This window comes from Octopus sinensis, linkage group LG27 (assembly GCF_006345805.1).
Source record: "Octopus sinensis linkage group LG27, ASM634580v1, whole genome shotgun sequence".
In the NCBI taxonomy this organism is placed as follows: Eukaryota; Metazoa; Mollusca; class Cephalopoda; order Octopoda; family Octopodidae; genus Octopus; species Octopus sinensis.
In genome coordinates, this window is record NC_043023.1 from 15,304,698 (window position 1) to 15,319,449 (window position 14,752).

Genomic DNA, 14,752 nt, shown 5'->3' on the forward strand with positions numbered 1-14,752 from the left:
TTAAAAACAGAGATTCAACTATAAAAAAAATATAACTACATCTTCATAATGATAAACTGTGGATATAATCCTTTAATTTGTCTTTGAAATTTATTTATGGTAATTTATAATATGGTAACCCTTTTGTTACCATATTTCTGCTGAGATTCAGTGTGTTTCTTTCAATTATTTTAAATATAATAAAGAACTTAGTAAACTAACTTAGTTATCATTCAACTAGTGTTAGGAACATAAATTGGAACTAAGGTTTGGTGGAGGACTTTAATTCAAAACTTATGAAAACAAGACATTTTACCACACAGCCAGAGTCAGTTTTGGCTGGGTTAGTAACAAGAGGGTGTGGTCTTTGAAATTTATTTTGTTATTAAAATTATATGATACAACCTTGTGTAATGTCTACATATACACGGACTTCAGTTCCTCTTCCTTCAGATATTATGTAAAACATTATCCCTTTAGTGTTCAGTTTATTCTGTTAAATGTAATTTCTTTTCAAAACAAAGTAAATAAAACACAAAAACACAGGTACCACTAGCGAAGACTGGACCCGGTACGCGCTAGCTAGTCGTAATTAGTCGATCCTACAAAGACTTGCGCGTATGCAAATGAGTTGATTTTACAGAATAAAATAAAAATTTTTTAAAGAAAGTAAATAAATTATTTCTTAGAACAATGTATATGACTTTTTTACACAAATCAAATAAAATGTGTGTGATATATTCTTTTAGTTTTCATATTCTTTAGTAAATAATTTCTTTTTTAACTAATTAAATAAAACAAAAACACAAAGTAAGGATCAACTAGTCACGACTAACAAGCGCGAGTGCGCACACCGGGACCACTCTTCTAGAGTAGTACCCATCGCCAGTTTATGACATTTGCCGATTCTGTCTACAAAAGGCTGTATCTGCTTTTTATCATAGTGCTATCACTGGCCACATGTTTCAGTTAGCTATTGATGTTTTATGATGTTGCAGATTATTTATTCTGAGAAGCTGAAATGGACAGAATTATTAACGTGTATCATTTTGACAGAATAAACAGCAAATACAGATGTTTAGCAAATGATACATCTGTGATAAAACAACAAACAGCTTTGAATGGACACAACCAGCAAATGGATTATCTACCAAAATAATTGAAATTAAAAACCAGGTGCTTCACTGGACAATAGAATTAATATCGATTTCAGACTAGTATTATTTAAAACTATCAATACTGTCTGGATTTTCCAATTAGCCAGATACATAGGCTTTTACTAAAATGAAAATATGTATTACAACTTACCTCTGATGATAATTTAGTCGCTGTTTTATAAGAAATATTTTTAATTACACACTCGGACGAGAGGGAAATATTATTGGAAGACACATAGAAAAGCCGACACGGAAAGTCAACGAAACGAACTAACAATCCGGTTGTTGTGCGCTTCGTATTTACTCACTTTTGTCTGATGCTGAAATTAAGGTGGTAAACTGTTAAAGTTTGTTTATAACTATAATAAATTTTTGAAAATGTGAATTGGGCCAAGGTAACGAATAGCCACACCACCCGTTTTTGGCGGTTACGGTTACGCCGGAGTCACATAACATACTTAACTTCTTTATTTTCATACAAAGGATATAAGCTCGTACAACTTATAGAACATTGCCATTTTATGAGATTTTGCTGGCAAATTTCAAATTAACATAAACAATAGCGGTGTTGGTAGCAACAACAACATTCGGATCTTTTCCTTTTGAACGGCAGTTTTTTGACATAATTTCTATGTAACTAAAAAATTTTAAACTTCGTATACTGGTAGAATGTGTTTATAAAACATCTTTTTCTCATTTTTTACTTACATGGAAATTATTTTAAAAATTTGCCGGTCAAAAGGAAAAGATCCCTAAATTGCCTCTCAAAGAAAATTATTTACTAGATATCACAGTGATATGGTCTCTCTCCTGTATGAATGTATTTGTGTCTAGTTAAGGTAGCTATCTCGGAGAATGATTTACCACAGATATCACAGTGATATTACTTTAAACTTGAATGAATATATTTGTGAACAGCGAGATTTCACTTATTAGAGAAAAACTTCGGTACTGGTATAGATATGTGGTCTACCAGTGTTAAATAGTATAGCCAGGGTTATATACCTTATCTTTCAGATATTTCAGAGATGAAACACCTTGTACGTTATAAAGGAATTACAAAAACAGAAATAATACATTTCTAAATATCTTACAGAGATTTATGCAGTAGTGGTACGATAAAGTAGTTGTATACTGTCAACTTAATGTGACAGTCCCATGAAGGGAATCATACTACTACTATTTAGCCCTAGGAAGCAGCAACGTTTCCTGTCTGCCTTGACACATTTTTGTGTCCTTATGTTTGCAAGGAATTACACAAAGGATTTCTTTATTAAGATTATAAAAATCGATTACACAGAAGGACAAATACAGGACATACATACAAAAAAAAAAAAAAAAAAAAACATTTACGAGGTTCGATTAAAAATTTTCATTTACATTCATTCTAACATAATGTCCTTTACATGACCAGTATAACAAACAACAGTACATGAACTTATAATCTCGCAATTCATGAGGCCCCGCAGCTTTTATTTCCTCTCCTTCCTCCATGGTCAAGCTGGGTTTCTGACACCCACCTTTTTTTCCACTTCCTTCCATCTTTTCTCATACACACCCCGCGGTAAGATCCTCTTTTCCAGCCCCATTTTGCTCTTCAGATGATATCTGAAGTAAGTGAGCAAGCTGGGGCCGGAGACAAAGGATCCTATCGCGGCTCCTTCCATTCTCGTTCTCCACATGCATTCCTTTACTACTGCAACCGTGCAGTGAAAACATGCCTCACCTTCCTTCGAGAGTCCAGTTGGCGGTATCATCTTAATCATAGACTCAGCCGACAGCTGTACTCGTCCTAGATGCGATAACACGTGTTCTGCGTAACTTATCAAGTCGGACAACTTCCGACAGTGAACAAAAGCGTGCTGGACGGTTTCATCGTCCAACTCGCACCTTGGACACGTCGGTGGCACTGAAACTCCGTGCCGTGATAACTTCTCGCGAACAGGTAAAGCATTCCTATAACACTGCCAGGCCAGGGATCTTTGGAAATTATCCAAATACCCCGACCTGAAAGTTTTTTTAAACAGGTTGGCAAGCTGGTCTTCATCAAACCCCAGAGCCCCTCCTAGGACGTCGTCGTTTTTTGCCTCTACCAGCCCTCTATAAAATACCGAGGTGGTATTTCCGCAGCCGGCCTTGCCCGCCTTGGGGATCAGCGTGAGTGCCTGTCGGCACTCCTTTTGCCATGGAGTCAGTTTCCATCTTTTGATGTAACCGGGTTTAAAATTCACTAAGGAGGCCGGTCTCGGGAAAAATCCCCCTGCCAGCGGACTCCACACCTTATCACCTTCCAGGTGGTGCCAGAGATGCCTTAGCCTCAACGCATGTCTGCGCATCATCAACCAAGGCATTCCTAACCCACCCTTTAATGGTTCCTGGCAGCAAACGGAGCGCCTCACAAGTGGCTTTCCTCCTTTCCACAAAAAGCGGAAAAGGATTCGCTCCAACTTGTTAAGCCATGAATCGGGGCAAGGGACAACGGTCAGGCGGTAGGTGATTACAGATGCAATGAACATCTGCACCACCTCCGCCTTTCCTTTCAAGGACAGAAACCTTCCGGACCAGGTCCGTACTATGGCTTCCACCTTGCTTGTCACCTCACTCCAGTTCTTCTCCGTTTGGGAGTCTGGCCCAAACCAAACTCCCAGCAACTTAACAGGGCCATCCGTCCAGTGTCCCACGACACTGGACGATATCGACTTGCTCCTCCAGGTGCCGAGGCGCAAGCCAACCGATTTGTCCTTGTTAACCTTTGCTCCTGCCACCGCCTCGTATCCTCTGATAGCCTCCTCTACACAAGGTAGTTGGGCCTCTTTGGACACGATGAGGGTGACGTCATCCGCATAAGCAGTAACCGTCCTCCCACCTCCGATTTCATCCGAGTTACTCCCCAGCCTCTCCAACTTTCGCAGCAATGGCTCAAGAGCCAATACGTACAAAAGTGGTGACAAGGGGCACCCCTGACGCACTGAACACTCGATCGAAAACGGTTCCGTTAGGTAACCGTTTATCTGGACGGTGGACTTGATGCCGCTATACATAGCGGAGATCCACCCGCGAAATTCAGGGCCCAGCCCAGCCGCTTCGAGGACCGTCGCCAGGTACCCATGGTCTACCCTATCGAAGGCTTTACTTTGGTCTAAATGGACCATTACCCCGCCTTTGCCGGCTAATTTACCCACCCTATCTAAGGTGTAGCGTATAAGGTGAAGGTTGTCCTGGATCGACCTGCCTGGAATTGCACATGTCTGTGCTCTCCCTACAAGTTTCTCCACGACAACCGTCAACCTTTTTGCCAACACCTTGGCCAAAATCTTTAACTCTACATTAAGTAGAGTTATGGGCCTGTAGTTACTGATGTTATCCCCCTTGCTCGGGTCTTTCTGGATTAGCGTCACCACTCCCCGGCTTACAGAACTGGGAATTCTCCCATTCTGCTGCCAGTTCGTGTAGACGCCCGCCAGTATTCCCCCGAACAAGTCCGGCATACTTTGGTAAAACTCGTAGGGCAGACCATCCAACCCCGGCGACTTCTCCCCGGCGCATCCGGCCAGTATCTCCTTTATCTCCGCGGGAGTGATCGCTCCTTCACAGCACTCCACCTCACGCCCCGCGAGCCGCGGTCCGCCGGCTAGGAAGTCCTTTAAGGCTCTCCCCCGATCCAGCGAACCACCACCCCCGAACACGCGGGCGAAATGCTGGTGAAGAAACTTTTGCATCTCCTCCTGTCCATAGATCTTTTGTCCCTGTTCGTCAGTCAAAGATTTGATTGAGGCTCTGTTGCCTCTCTGACTCTCCACACGACGGGCCCATCCGGCCACGTTAATACCTTCTCGTTTCCCAGCGCATAGCTTAGCTCTGACTCTGCAACCTTCGTGTTTGGAGTTAAGGTGACGGTACAATACCGTCCTTGCCGCCAACACTCCGGATGCAGAGCCAGCTTCCATTGCCTCGTCTAGATTCTTAACTAAATCGCCCTCTAGACTAGCCCTATCTATCCTTAGCTGATTGCTAAATCTAACGGACTCTGAACGAATGGCTCTTTTGAGGGCGTGCCACCATCTATTGTTAATGATGGTGTCACACAATGCCCTCTGAACTAACACCTTAATCCGGGCACGGAAGTCTTCACAATTCAAAATAGCCTTGTTCAGCTTCCAGTACCCGGGTCCCTGTCTATGACACTTGTCTAATTGCATCCCACACGTCACAAATTTGTGATCCGAGTAGGGTACAATATGAAATTGTGGACAACTAAACGTATCCTTATCTCTTTTCTTAATAAATATCCTATCTAGATACGATCTGTGTGAGCCGTCGTTGTTACTCCACGTCCACTGTGGAACGCTCGGCTCATCCAGTCGGTAACGGTCCACTAGATCAAAGCTCTCTAGTAGACCCTTGAGGCTAGGGTTCCCCTTCCTATTGGTTGAGCCAACATTGTCGATCTGCGCTTCAAGGACAGTGTTAAAGTCCCCTACTAGGATTACTGTTTTCGACGTCGCTAAAAAGGGCTCCAGGTTCCGAAAAAAACCCGTCTGTCTACCCTCGTTCGGGGCGTAGACAGCTACCAACCTGAAGGACTGTTTACTTACGTGAGTCACATCCAGGACAACCAGCCTGCCTTCTGGGTCCAGAAAGACAGTACTTACCTGCAAGTCCAAGCTCTTCCTGATGAAGACTGCCACGCCTCTGCCTCTTCCTCGGCTAGGAGAAATAAATTTCTCGAAACCATTTAGAAGAGGCGAGAACGCTTGGGTCTCGCTCATCTTGGACTCGGTTGCAATGGCTATATCTACACCATGTGTCGTGAGGTCGTTCAGGAAACAAATTTGTTTCCGTTTCGACCCCATTCCACGTACATTTATACAACCCAGCTTAGCCATTGTAGGTTAGAGAGAAAAATAAATGTACTCACGGTTGGGAAAGGGAGCATGACAGTTTAAATCTGCCTGCTTCCCCTTCTTCCGCTGCTGCAGGGCTCTTGACCGGCGTTGCCACTGGGCTCTGGGTGGGTGTGGTTGCCGGGGTTATTATCAGTTTGCCCTCCATTACCTCTTTGGTCACGTCTCTTATTAGACGGTTCCTCAGATGTTCCTGAAGAACCTCCTCCTTCCACTCGTCCTCCCCTACCTTCGCGAAGCGAGCGGTTGCTTTCACATCTGTGGCTCTACTATACAATACAAATCTTGAAAATTTACAACACTTATACACTCTTTCGTTTTTCTCGTCGAAAGCTATGATCCTCTCGTTCTTCTGTAAACACTTTTTTATGTCTTGTTTTATGGGGAGGGGCTTGGCAAACTGTTTTCCGATGAAAACAGTGCCATGGGGGTAGGGTTGGGGGATTTGCTTGGTGTGTGTGTCTGCTGTGTTTGCTGTTTTTTTCTTTGTTTGGGGAGGGGAGTCCTGGGTATTATCTTTTTTCTTTTATGAGTGACTTGTGTGTAGTCCATTGGTTCTGTATGGTCCGTTTTTGTTTCCGTACTTGTCTTCGTCTTTTCGTTGTCTTTTCCTGTTTTCTCCCCTTCAGTGTTGGGGACACTTGGAGGAGGCGCTTCTTCTGTTCTCTTCTTTTTTATACAATTTGATCGGACGTGACCCTTCTCTCCACACTTGAAGCATCTGGGTCTACGTCCCTCTACCGAAACTCTCATTGACGTACCGTCCTCATTGAAGATTCTATCGGGCAGGTTTTCTAGGATTTTGTTCTCCGCCTGCACGAGGAGCTCCAGGGTCTGACCCTTCCACCGTACCACCTCTTTCCTTCTCATCTGCAGTATCGATATCTCTCGTTCAATGTTGTGCAGGACCGCCGCTGCTACCCACATGATGTCGTACCCTCTGGGTATGTCCTCTACCAGTAACTTCGCTGTACGCTTCCCCATGTACGAGGGTAGCAGCATGATGTCGTCGTTTTTTAGGGTCAACGACGACACCTCTCTCGCTACCTCGGCTGTGTCGAAATGTGCCTCGACTGTAGCACTGCGTGCACCTCTAACGACATGACGGATTTTGTCCCACACCGGGGACAGGCACTTTTCTACCATTTCATTCATTACATCCATTATCTTCTTCTCTTTGAAGCTGTATACCTTGTAGATAACTATTCTCTCCTTAATCTCTTGTACCTTTGCCTGCGGCGATACAAGCTTTATCTCGCCTCCTTCCACTTTTACCAGGTTCCTGAATTCGTACAATTGTTCAATTTTAAACTCGACATCCATCATGGCGCCGCCCACCGCGGCCGAGAATGACTGTTTGGGTACTTCCTTTTCCATATTTTCACTTTTTCCCATCACGGGAAAATCCTTCTTCGACGTCAAGTCGAAATCCATCACCTCGAAGGTAATAAAAATGCAAGTAATACAAAATTTTCTGCCCAGTAGGGCGAAAATTACCGTTATACAACGGGCACTGTTCAAAGGAATTACACAAAGAAGAAAAAATTAATCTTATATTATTTTATATGATAAAGAAATTACACAGATAATCAAGCCGATCCATTTTAACAATAGACATTTAGGGTTTTTCGTTTCGTTGACATACCGTGTCGGCTTTTCTATGTGTCTTCCAGTAATATTTCCCGCTCGTTCGAGTGTGTAATTAAAAATATTTCTTATAAAACAGCGACTAAATTATCATCAGAGGTAAGTTGTAATAAATATTTTCTTTTTAGTAAAAGCCTATGTATCTGGCTAATTGGAAAATCCAGACAGTATTGATAGTTTTAAATAATACCAGTCAGAAATCGATATTAATTCTATTGTCCAGTAAAGCACCTGGTTTTTAATTTCAATTATTTTGGTAGATAATCCATTTGCTGGTTGTGTCCATTCAAAGCTGTTTGTTGTTTTATCACAGATGCATCATTTGCTAAACATCTGTATTTGCTGTTTATTCTGTCAAAATGATACACGTTAATAATTCTGTCCATTTCAGCTTCTCAGAATAAATAATCTGCAACATCATAAAACATCAATAGCTAACTGAAAATTGTGGCCAGTGATAGCACTATGATAAAAAGCAGATACAGCCTTTTGTAGACAGAATCGGCAAATGTCATAAACTGGCGATGGGTACTACTCTAGAAGAGTGGTCCCGGTGTGCGCACTCGCGCTTGTTAGTCGTGACTAGTAGATCCTTACTTTGTGTTTATGTTTTATTTACTTAGTTTAAAAAAAAAAGAAATTATTTACGAAAGAATATGAAAACTAAAAGAATATATCACACACATTTTATTTGATTTGTGTAAAAAAGTCATATACATTGTTCTAAGAAATAATTTATTTACTTTCTTTAAAAAATTTTTATTTTATTCTGTAAAATCAACTCATTTGCATACGCGCAAGTCTTTGTAGGATCGACTAATTACGACTAGCTAGCGCGTACCGGGTCCAGTCTTCGCTAGTGGTACCTGTGTTTTTGTGTTTTATTTACTTTGTTTTGAAAAGAAAGGCGATCTTACGGTACAAGTACCGGTGTATATCCAGAAGTACTGGATACATTTCAAAAAAGTGTTATTTTATACGTGGGGGGGGGGGAGAAAAGGGTTTCTGTTATCTTCAGAAATGTAAACAAAGTCACGTGTGTACCTATACCGAAGGATCCATTCTGTCCTGGCTCTAATCTTCATACGTCAATTCACAGAACACTTTCTCTAAATTAGTGACCACACCTTCAACATATGTGAGTGCAGTTTGTTTTTATTATTAATAGAGTTACGAGAGGAAAAGTCATGATGGGTTGGTTCACTAAATTGTAGTTTATGTTTATGTTTGATCTGTTACAGAAGTTGTAACAATCATGAACATTACCTAATTTCATTAATAATAGATCTGCTCAGTCAGGGATAACCTAGGGTTAAACAGTAGTCACTTATCATATTATTGTCCAATATCCTATAGTTGAACCCTTTATTGTTTAAACCGGCCATATCAGGCCCAGATATTCTGCATGTTTTATATTCAAACTGGCGGTATCTGGCCTCTCACACCTAACCTACATTGACATTCTAGAAATAAACAATCACATCATTGAAACCTTAAAGCTATAAGATAATGCATGATTAATTCAAAACAATTTGAGTGAAAAAGAATTACATTTAACAGAATAATCTGAACACTAAAGGGATAATGTTTTACATAATATCTGAAGGAAGAGGAACTGAAGTCCGTGTATATGTAGACATTACACAAGGTTGTATCATATAATTTTAATAACAAAATAAATTTCAAAGACCACACCCTTTTGTTACTAACCCGGCCAAAACCGGCTCTGGCTCTGTGGTAAAATGTCTAATTTTCATAAGTTTTGAATTAAAATCTTCCACCAAACCTTAGTTACAATTTATGTTCCCAACACTAGTTGAATGATAACTAAGTTAGTTTACTAAATTCTTTATTATATTTAAAATAATTAATAGAAACACACTGAATCTCAGCAGAAATATGGTAACAAAAGGGTTACCATATTATAAATTACCATAAATAAATTTCAAAGACAAATTAAAGGATTATATCCACAGTTTATCATTATGAAGATGTAGTTATATTTTTTTTATAATTGAATCTCTGCTTTTTAAGTCTTTCCTATATCTTCTTCTGTTTCTGTGTCATTTCAGGAGGTGAAATGTTAGTGATACTTCATGAATATTGATCATCTAATGGAAGATGTTATAAATATTTGACATAACTCTGTTTATACGATTTGTCTATGGTGGAAAACTGTGAAATATTTCTTCTGAATTAATGGCAACATTTGTTTCCATCATTGCCTGGAATATTTGCTAAAGTCTTTCACATTCTGTTTGGAGTGGGAGATATCTGCAAAGTTGTTTGTATCATCTTCAGATATTGATGAAGATCAGCAATAGAAATATATAAAAAAGGAAGCAAAATTATATTTTGTGTTTTTATACCATAGAACAATAATGAATCCTCAAGAGATGACAAAAGAAAGAAAAAAGTTATCACACCAATGTGATATCTGTAAAAAGACATTTTCTAATAAGGGAAATCTCAATGTTCACAAATTCATTCATGCAGGGGAGAAACAATATTACTGTGATATTTGTGGAAAATCATTCTCTCAGAAAAGTCACCTTACCTCTCACAAATACATTCATACAGGAGAGAAACGGTATCGCTGTGATATTTGTGGAAAGTCATTCTTTCAGAAGGTTCACCTTACTTCTCACAAATACATTCATACAGGAGAGAAACCATATCACTGTGATATCTATGGAAATTCATTCTCTGATAAATGTCACCTTTCTTCTCACAAATACATTCACACAGGTGAGAAACCATATCACTGTGATATTTGTGGTAAATCATTCTCCCATAAGCACATCCTTACTTCTCACATATCCATTCATACAGGAGAGAAACCTTATCAGTGTGATATTTGTGGTAAATCATTCTCTGATAAAAGTAACCTTACTAAACACAAATACATTCATACAGGAGAGAAACCTCATCAATGTGATGTCTGTGGAATGTCATTCTCTCAAAAAAGTAACCTTGATTCTCATAAATACATTCATACAGGTGAGAAACCATATCAGTGTGATATTTGTGGTAAATCATGCTCTCAAAAAAGTAACCTTGATTCTCATAAATATATTCATACAGGAGAGAAACCTCATCAATGTGATGTCTGTGGAATGTCATTCTCTCGAAGACGTTACCTTGATTCTCACAAACACATTCATACAGGAGAGAAACCATATCAATGTCGTATTTGTGGTAAATCATTCTCCCAGAAGCATAGCCTTACTCATCACAAATCCATTCATACTGGAGAGAAACTGTATGTGTGATATTTGTGGTAAATCATTGTCTTGCTTGCGCTCTTTAACCTCTCATAAAAACATTCATACAGGAGAGAAACCATAGCACTGTAATATCTGCAGTAAATCATTCTAAGTCGGATCTTTTCCTCTTGAACGGCACTTTTCAACACAATTTCTAGTTAATTAAACACTTTTAAACTTTGTATACTGGTAGAATGTGTGAAAAGAAAACGTTTCTTTCTCTTGGCTTTCTTGAGACAATTGTAATTTGTAAGTTTAATGTAGTTTAATTTTTCGAATTTTAACCAATCCTATGCCCTCTATTGAGCTAAAATCATTTGCTGCGTCTAAAACTAAGACAGCATCCTGTCACTAACCCTAACCCTAAATTTTAGCCTTTCAGTTTGTTTGTTTTTTATTGTTACACGTGTGTCTAAAATTATTCGTTTTGTTTTTTAGTTGAGTTTTTTTTCTTTTGTTTTAGCCTTTCATTTTTTTTTCTTAATTATTATCCTTAAATTAATTTAACAATTAAGAAAAAAAACCGAAAGGCTAAAATTTAGGGTTAGGGTTAGAGTGATGTTGTCTCAGTTTTAGACGCAGCAAATGATTTTAGCTCAATAGAGGGCATAGGATTGGTTAAAATTCGAAAAATTCAACTACGTTAAACTTACAAATTGCAATTTTCTAAAGAAAGCCAAGAGAAAAAAATGTTTTATTTTGACACATTCTACCAGTATACGAAGCTTAAAAGTGTTTAGTTATCCAGATATTGTGTTGAAAACCGCCGTTCAAAAGAAAAAGATCAGGTATTTCTCCTGCATCTGTCTTACCAGAAATATATAGCATCAGTGGTTCTTTTCCCTGGCATGAACCCAAACTGCATCTCATCTAAACTGACTCTCTCCCTTATTAGTTAATAATTATTTACTTTGTGTGAAAAAATTATTTACCTTGTTTTAAAAAAAAAAAATTATTTGATATACAGCCTTTAAATACATATAATAAATCTTCGAGTGTAGTCCGCTCTTGAGTTTAATACTCAGGGGAGTTTTTAGGGGGCTGTACCTCTGAAAAACCTAAACCATGTATATAATATGCACCCCTTCTCTAACCTGAGTCAAGGAGGTCTATATAACATCCTTGGTTTGTAAAAATGTATACGGTAACCTCCTTTCTTATTATTGTATATATAACATAATGCAAACATGTAGCTTTTTTGTGTATTTTGTTTGCAGAAAATAAAGAAATAACAGTAATAATGTTTAATAAATGTTGCTTACTGCAAGTTATGGATGATTCTTTTATGACTTCATTACTTTCAGGCTTAGCTTAAGGTATTTTCACGCCCGACATCACAAAATGCGTCTGAATAAACATTGCCGGACAGCAAAGAGAGACTCGGACATTGCTTAGAAAATATTTTCATTTTTAACCTTGTATATAATCCGCACCTGGGATTTTGACCTTTAAATTTGGGGGGTAAAATGAGAATTATACTCGAGGATTTATAGTACGTGCTTTGCGCATGCACGCATCTATTAATTTGCATACGTGCACTCGCGCTTGGTAGTTGTAGGATTGACTCGTCACAACTAGCTAGCGGGATGGCGCGCAGTGTGACCACTTTTTGTAAATAGTACTCAGCGTCTGTAACCAGTCAAGTCGTGGGTCACTCTGGTAATTAATATATATATAACAATTATAGGTGGTTTTACGTTTTCCACAATGATATGTACTACCAGGGTGCCACCAAGCTTATTGATTATGAGAAGGCTGTTTTTCCTGAGATGTATATTAACACGTACAAGTTTGCGCGGATCTTTTCCTTTTGAACGGCATATGTCAACACAATTTATAGTTAACTAAACACTTTTAAACTTCGTATACTGGTAGAATGTGTTTATAAAACATCATTTTTTCTTGGATTTATTGAGAAAATTCTATAGTTTGTAACATATTTCCACTTTAAAATCGAGCATTTCGGCAATTTTAACCAATCAAATACGTCCATTTGGAGTCAAAACATACCGTGCTGTATGAATATGTCCCTTGTTTAAGAAACAGAGTGGGTTTATTTACATTTGCAAAGAAAAATAGATACCCTTAACCCTAAAATAGATTGAAATGCAAAGATCAATACTAGGGTTATAATTATGGGTGACAATTTCATACGACACCACTACAGAAAATGGGATTTTTTCTAGCGGTGTCATATGAAATTGTCACCCATAATTATGACCCTAGTATCGATCTATTGCATTTCTATCTCTTTTAGGGTTAGGGGTGGGGGGAAGGGTATCTTTTAGTTACCTAGAAATTATGTTAAACACTGCCGTTCAAACCGAAAAGACCTACATACTCTGTTGTTGATGGTGAAATTCCAATGAAGGATCCTTGGATTTAGGTTAGAAATTGGCTCTTTCTGTATTGGCAAGTAATTTTGATATAAAACTGAAGAATGGTATACATACATGCAGACTGTTGCTATAGCAACGAAGCTAAGATACACAGAGTGAAGCCATTTGGGAAAGATTGACTCTAAACTCTGCTGTGCATTCACACTAAGTGTTAACATTCTAGCTCTCTTCTGCTGTTTGCAACAATGCTTCGAAGGAAGGTGTGTAGCGTGTGATTGTCACAATGAGCATGATAGAAAGTTGAGCAGAGAATCTGCATCAGATTTTGCCAAAATCAGGGCAATACCTGCTCAGAGGCCCACACAAATTTTTATAATTCTCGACCTAATCAAGGGAATCTTGTATAACTTATTTCTTTATTACCCACAAGGGGCTAAACACAGAGAGGACAAACAAGGACAGACGCACGGGTTAAGTCCGTTATATCGACCCCGAAACGATGAAAGGCAAAGTCGACCTCAGCGGAATTGGAACTCAGAACGCGATGGCAGACACAATACGTATTTCTTTACTACCCACAAGGGGCTAAACAGAGGGGACGAACAAGGACAGACAAACAGAGTAAGTCGATTACATCAATCCCAGTGTGTAACTGGTACTTAATTAATCGACCCTGAAAGGATGAAAGGCAAATTCGACCTCAGATGAAATACGGCCACGTGGTTCGCCCAGCATGCTAACGTTTCTGCCAGCTCACCGCCTTGTATAACTAAAACCTGAGTGACCCCTGGCGGTCAGACAGGAAAGCAAAATAAAAATGGGATTTAATGAGAGTAATCTCCCTCGACCTTCTTAAATACTTTAGAAGCTTCCTATAAACTTCCAGATGACATAGCAGTCAGGGACTTCTGGTTTATCCCTAATATAAAGCAGAACATTCTAATTTTGTGCCACCCTTGCGTTGACTCCTGACTCCTAGACATGCATTGACTCAGGTCACGCACATACACACCCGCAAGTGCATGTGTTTGCCTTATTTTGCTTTGAGACGTGGTTGCAAAATATGTTCATCTGATGTTACAAGCTTTTCCTTCAATTAACCTTATATGTCAACGCATTACCTCTGGATCTTGCCTGAGTAGGGTTTCCTCTCCAAAGACCTTCCGCTGTTCAGCTCTCTTGAGAATTTACTACCATTGTCTTATTTTAACATTTCATCAGTGACTGGGAAATATATTTCCTTCACACTCCTTCTCTCACATGGTTACCATCTACTCAATGGCTCCATCGCATATTCACTAGATAACCACCATCATTAGCATTTAATGAACAAACTTATCCCTTCGTTTATCTCTCATCACTGTATCTTAGCATGTAACACCAAGTATTTTGTATATTAAATAATATCAACAAATTATATAACTTCAAAACAAACATTTATTATAGATCAGTTTGGAGAA

General features: G+C 39.1%; 3 protein-coding genes across 4 annotated transcripts in view; 2 read left to right on the forward strand and 1 right to left on the reverse strand.

The window, feature by feature from the left end:
- LOC118768138 (zinc finger protein 708-like) overlaps positions 1-14,752 on the forward strand; it is a 184,623-nt gene that overhangs the window by 146,307 nt on the left and 23,564 nt on the right. The window lies entirely within an intron of this gene.
- Positions 1-14,752, reverse strand: part of LOC115225224 (zinc finger protein OZF-like) — a 35,428-nt gene that overhangs the window by 1,938 nt on the left and 18,738 nt on the right. Inside the window, exon 4 of the mRNA XM_036513895.1 lies at positions 5,785-5,788. Within this exon, the coding sequence (XP_036369788.1) occupies positions 5,785-5,788 (4 nt within the window). The remainder of the gene's footprint in view (positions 1-5,784; positions 5,789-14,752) is intronic.
- On the forward strand, positions 7,635-11,133 carry LOC118768139 (zinc finger protein 681-like). Of its 2 annotated transcripts, none has more exons than XM_036514019.1 (2): positions 7,635-7,786; positions 9,760-11,133. In XM_036514019.1, the coding sequence occupies exon 2, from the start codon at positions 10,069-10,071 to the stop codon at positions 10,957-10,959; it is 891 nt and encodes a 296-aa protein (XP_036369912.1). In that variant the 5' UTR covers positions 7,635-7,786; positions 9,760-10,068; the 3' UTR covers positions 10,960-11,133. The 2 variants fall into 2 exon arrangements, with proteins under 2 accessions (XP_036369912.1, XP_036369913.1); XM_036514020.1 differs by lacking the exon at positions 7,635-7,786 and adding an exon at positions 8,767-8,825.

Excerpts from the sequence above, each read along its gene's own strand:
- LOC118768139 (XM_036514019.1), top strand. The coding sequence starts at position 10,069 with ATGAATCCTCAAGAGATGACAAAAGAAAGAAAAAAGTTATCACACCAA.